Raw genomic sequence first — 6,166 nt, forward strand, 5'->3', positions numbered from 1 at the left:
GCTGTATATGGGGTACAGTATATTACTAAGCTGGGGGGGCTGTATATGGGATACATATATTACTAAGCTGGGGGCTGTATATGGGATACAGTATATTACTAAGCTGGGGGGATGTATATGGGATACAGTATATTACTAAGCTGGGAGGCTGTATATGGGATACAGTATATTACTAGGCTGGGGGGGGCTATATATGGGATACAGTATATTACTAAGCTGGGGGGCTGTATATGGGATACAGTATATTACTAAGCTGGGGGGCTGTATATTAGGGGGTGCTATATATTCACATTGGTCAGGGTTGCACTGTATGTAAAATCATGTAATATAATAACAGGGTGGGATATATTAGTTATAGGATACCATAGATTATTTTGCATAATTTAAACTAAATGTTAGGGGTCTGTATTAATAAATTGGGGGTGTTGTATATTGATTGGTGCTGTGCCTGCTATAATTCCAGTAGAATATATATAATGAAGGGATGTTTTATATGTGTGGAGAGTGCGATCACTTGTGTTGTGAGGGTTATATATTATTTAGGAGCGCAGTGTTGTTATCCAGGAGACTTCATACTGTAAGTGACTGTGGTATTTTTAGGGACGCCGGGTGGAGATGCTGCACGGAGCTGAAGATATCCGGCCGTGAATTCAGCAGTGATACGTCATGGATTGGAGAACCCGGAATAAAGTTCTACGGATGGAAGAGATTGTCATCTATAAGGTACTAGATGCCACTAATGCCTCTCAGATCCTGTAGTCAGTCACACAGTGTCAGGGAGCTGTCTGTAGGGTTGTTACTTGTTAGTAAAGTTTTCCGCATTTACTTAACAGGGAGCGCGGGGGGGGGGGGGGGCAGCATTTTAATATTCGCCTCAGGCAGCAAATATGCTAGAATCGGCCCTGATATCAGTAATAAACTAATTTCTCTTTTAGGATACAAATGATATAAGAGCAGACTAGATGGACCCCATTTTCTTTTTTTTGTCATCAGTCTTCTTTATGTTTCATTGGGAAATGTTACTTGTTTTCTGCATAGATCTGACAGCAAGTATTTTGTTATATATGAAAGTGAAAGGCAATTATTAACTGTACACAAATGTCTTTTTAATCTAACACGTCTAAAATTGATGATGTAATATATTTACAAAGTACAATAGTCAATAGAATGACCCATTTCTACAAACTTATCAGATGACTGTGGTTAGTAGGAGGATGAGGCAGCAGATACATGCATGGGTGGACTCTGGAAAGGTCACTATAAAATGGACACTCAGTGGCCAGGATGTACAGCACATCACAAGACATTCATCTCTAACAAACCCCAAACCAACAGCAACCATGGTGCACTGGACCGCTGAGGAGAGAGCTGCCATTACCTCCACCTGGGCCAAGGTTAATGTTGAACAAGACGGCCATGATACCCTGGCAAGGTAAGTACTCGAAAATCAATAATCCAATCTACAGGTAGCATCTTATTGGAACTGAGCAGATAGTACACAGTGTCCTATCTGCAGGCAGAATGTGATAGAGCAGGAGGAGCTGAGAAGCATTTTTATAGAGTCCTATATTCAGCCAGTAAGATTTGCTGAGCACTATATTATCTGATAGACTGTACTATCTGCAGGCAGCATGTTAAAAACCAGGAGGAGCTGCTCAGAGGCAGTATGTTATGGTGCAGGAGAATATGAGCAGATTGAGCACCATATAGTATCTACTGGCAGCATGTTATAAAGCAGGAGGAGCTGTGCAGATATATATTTATATACAATAGAATATTCAGAATTACATGTCATGTATTTATTGATATCTCTGCTCTTTCTATGCTCAGAAAGGTTCTCATGCATACAGGAAATAGTAAACAGGAATATTTCCTTTAGTAGAAAACAGATTCTATTGACCGTATTCAAGCTGAAAATCTTTCCCAGCACATACTATGACTGTGTGAATCGTAACTATTAGTTTAGATTTCTTAAACTGTATATAAAACAAATCATATTTTGTTCTCATTAGGCTGCTCGTTGTGTACCCCTGGACCCAGAGATACTTCAGCTCTTTCGGAAACCTCTCCAACGTCACCGCCATCAATGGCAATGCCAAGGTCCATGCTCATGGCAAGAAGGTGCTGACAGCTGTTGGCAATGCCATCCAGCACCTGGATAGTGTGAAACGTCACCTGGCTGACCTCAGCAAGTCCCATGCCCAGGAGCTCCATGTGGACCCCGAGAACTTTAAGGTAAAGAACTATGTATTATATGATATTTATCTTGAAGTTATTGGGCCAGATTTATCAAACGTAGTGCAAACTGTGCTATGTGCAGTTTGCCTTTCAAATGTACAGGGTGCGCCAGATAATTGAATAATGGCGCTCTGTCTTACACTATCTTACGCACCCTGCACTTCTCAGGAAATGTGCACCATCTTTTTTTTTTAACAAAATTATGTTGAGTATGTTGCTGTATTAAATAAATTGCAAACTCTAAGTAAGGCTACATTCACATGACAATATGGGGGACATATGTACGCCCGCAAATTTTCGGCCATACATACAACCCCTATAGAAAGCAATGGCCGCACAGAGTGGCACCATACTGCTCCGTACACAGGGAAAAGATAGCACATGTCCTATCTTTCCCCATGTTATTGGCCATGCGCAATGGATCACTATGTAGAGGGGAGCGGTCATCCCTCCTCCTCTCCATTGCGGCTGAGGTACGTCCGCCCGGCCGTGCATACTTCAGTGTAAATGTAGCCTAAGCACTAATACGTCCCACAGGTGCACATTTTTTCTTTATTGTTGGCACAGTGCAGCCACGACAAAACTGGCACAGACACTTCTTAAATACAAGCACCAGTTATTCTAGTACAAAGTCAGCCAGAAAACTGGCAAAGTGTAATGGACCTGGCCCATTTACTTTCCTTCTTCTAAGCTAGTGAAATGATTGTAAAGATGTAGCGCAATGGCCTCCCGTTCCTTAGTGCACACAGTGGTGGACAGTTTCTATGGATATCCCTATGCTTTATGTATATGCATTCATTTAAAACAGTGTAACATTTTGTGTCACAAAGCTAACTCTTAGTTTTGTTTTCACAGCGTCTGGGAGAAGTCCTGGTCATCGTCTTGGCCTCCAAGTTGGGATCTGCCTTCACCCCTCAGGTCCAGGCTGCCTGGGAGAAGTTCATCAATGTCCTGGTCGCTGCTCTGAGCCACGGATATTTCTAAATCACTAAGATATCTTCTGTTATTGTCAAAGACTTGTAGAAAGGAAAATAAAGAATTGTTAAAAAAGTTATTATTCTGTTCTTCCTTATAAATTGCTACACAGGAAACTTATGCATATCACTCACAGACATATATGAACAAATTCAGCTACGGGAGGATCCCATGTGCCATAACCTGCTGGTCACATTGTAAAGGAACATTCTATTAGGCGACGATCATACATTGCTATAGCACTATAAAGCACAGAACCCGGCTAATTTATCTAATTGATCAGAAAGCTCCCATGTTTTACTGACAAAACTATGAGGTGGGTTTCGGTCCAGAATCCTAATTTTTCTCGATCCCAGCCCTATACAATTTATCTTGGCAATTTCCAGCACTTCCATATTATTCACAGAAGTAATATATAGAAGGTTGCATGTCACAGTCTAAATTCACACTAATGTGTGACCGCCATACCGTATCACGGCGGGCACACGGCGGCGCTGGGGAGAGGAGGAGGGGATGAGCGCCGCTCACCCCAACCCTCTCTATAGAGAAACATGGGACACAGCGCCGTATTCCGGACATGTCCTATCTTTCTCCCAGGTACGGAACATGACGGTGCCACGCGTGAGCTGCGCAGTACAGCTCCATATGGTGCCATGCACCCATTGCCAGCCTATAGGGGACGTATATCCAATGTATATACGTCCCCCAACAGCTGTGTGAATGAGGCTTAAAAGTCCACAAAAAAAACAAATAGTCCAAATATTGAAAGAAAACCAAGCTTCCACCTCCAAATAACTGAGCCAATCTGATGACAAGTTTCCCACTATTTTCATGGACTGAACAAAGAAGCAAAGGTGGTAAAAACCAGGGTCGGACATGTGTTCCCCTCACTTAACTTTTATTGTAAAGCACTATCTATTTTTATTTTTGTAAGTAGAATAATCATTTTTTAAAAACTTTTAATTGTTTGATCTATATCATGAATCTATTCTACTTCATGTAGTTCCCCTGAAGAAACTGAAGACACAGAGGAGAAATCGGTGGAAACAGACTCCTAGTGGACATTATATAAAGAGGTTTACAAGTTTTCTAAGCTCTTCTGTGAACAATATATTTAGTACAAGAAAGTGGTGAGAAACTTGTCATCAGATTGACTGATTTGAGTGATTTGGCAGTGCTTGGTTTCATTTCAATATTTGGACTTCCATATTATTGGCAGGAGGCATGTTTGACCTGCTTAAACGGGTATTCCAGGAATCAGCATAATTCATATACAAATGGGTCCTTAAAATATAAGCTAATATGTAATTAGTTATTATTTAAAATTTTGATCTCCTTTGATCTCCAAATTTTGATCTCCTGCTGTGGACATACACTACGATGGCGAATTAAAATACTACCAGCCCTTTAATCAGTCTGTTGATTTTCTCAGTGCGTAGCAGACACAGGACAGAAGATGGCCGCTGGTCACATGTCCACATCACAGGTACTGCACCTGCATGGGCAGGTCATGTGATCACCACTATGTTTGGCTGTAGTTGGTTGGTTGCAGTGCATCCAGTATGACCAGTGTTGTGGTGCGATGTCATCTGTGTAGTGATGGCAGTAACACACATCATTACTATGGTAACAGAGCAAGAAAGTCATCAGTGGGAGCAGAGCATAAGAGGGAGGAGGAGTTACTGATATCTAAAGAATCATGAGACTTGTAGTTTCCAGTGGCGCCCATCTTGGTGATAACTCTGCCTACTTTAGAAAGCCCATAACATTTTGTGACTCATAAAATCAAACTATTTAAGTTATATTCATTTATTTATACAATTATGGGTTTTTGCATCAGACAATTATATTCCCGGATTACTGCTTTAATTATTGAGAACAAAACCCCCAGTTCTAATGATTGGTGGGGTCCCAGCGGTCAGACACCCACCAATCAGATTGTGATTACCACAGTCACACTACCTGAATCTATGAGTAAGTGTCCCTGGTTTATCATGCCTGTTTTTGATGGTAGCTTTTTTTTAAGTACAATTCTTCATCTACTGAGTGTACCCATTTCCTTCTTCTTTTACCCCAGTATACAGTGGGGGAGAAATGTGTAAAAGATTAATACAAGAAAAGTCAAAGTAATTTATCAGTATGTAATATATGATGGGTACAGGTGGCAGCTGGTACGATAATCTCCATCCACTATACATGTACAGTACTACTTTACCCCGCTATCCCTGGTAACAGCCATGTCTCTGTTAATTTTACACTGCTGAAATCTTTTAACTTATTGATCCTGATATTTTACACAGAATAAGTCAAATGCCAGTGCACATATCACACAAGGCCTGAACATGCATCATGCACTGGACTCCCCCATCCTCGATTTCCAAGAATACAAAAACAATATTCACTGGACAAAATGAGATTTATATTATGTGAGAATAATATTTATCCGGACAAAGACTGGACCAAGGGACTGGCCAAGCAAAGCATAGAAACCAAGTTCAAGAACATGGAACTAGACATCCAAAGTAAAACACAATCAGGAGCCAGAGAATAGAAGGGCAGGATTAGTAGCAAGAGAATAAGCAAACAAGATACCAGGGATGAGAAAGCAAGATCTGGAACAGTGGAATGAACCATTGTGGGAGTCCTGTCTGTGGTCCTGGACCAAAGAATAATTGCCACCGCAGACAGAGCATGGCTGCCAATGTGGGCCCTAGTCCAGAGAATGGCTGCTGCTATGGACCCCAGGCCAGTGCGTGGGTGAGGCCACAGGCCCCAGACCAAAGCATGTCTGTCTCTGCTGGCCCCAGAGAAGATGATGCTGCAATTCATAGCAAAACCACATTTCTTTACTACTAAAGTAGCATAAGTCTGATCTTCTATTGCTCAATAGGTATTATTACCAAAACCAAAGTGTAGCCCTAACTAAGCATTACCATTACACAGTAGAGTTTAA

General features: G+C 41.3%; 1 protein-coding gene across 1 annotated transcript; it reads left to right on the forward strand.

Annotated features, from left to right (window-relative positions):
* The first annotated feature begins 1,269 nt into the window (after positions 1-1,269).
* On the forward strand, positions 1,270-3,288 carry LOC140076231 (hemoglobin subunit beta-2-like). Its single transcript, XM_072122746.1, has 3 exons — positions 1,270-1,432; positions 2,013-2,235; positions 3,094-3,288. The coding sequence occupies exons 1-3, from the start codon at positions 1,341-1,343 to the stop codon at positions 3,220-3,222; spliced, it is 444 nt and encodes a 147-aa protein (XP_071978847.1). The 5' UTR covers positions 1,270-1,340; the 3' UTR covers positions 3,223-3,288.
* The last annotated feature ends 2,878 nt before the right edge of the window (positions 3,289-6,166 follow it).

Source organism: Engystomops pustulosus, chromosome 8 (genome assembly GCF_040894005.1).
Source record: "Engystomops pustulosus chromosome 8, aEngPut4.maternal, whole genome shotgun sequence".
In the NCBI taxonomy this organism is placed as follows: domain Eukaryota; kingdom Metazoa; phylum Chordata; class Amphibia; order Anura; family Leptodactylidae; genus Engystomops; species Engystomops pustulosus.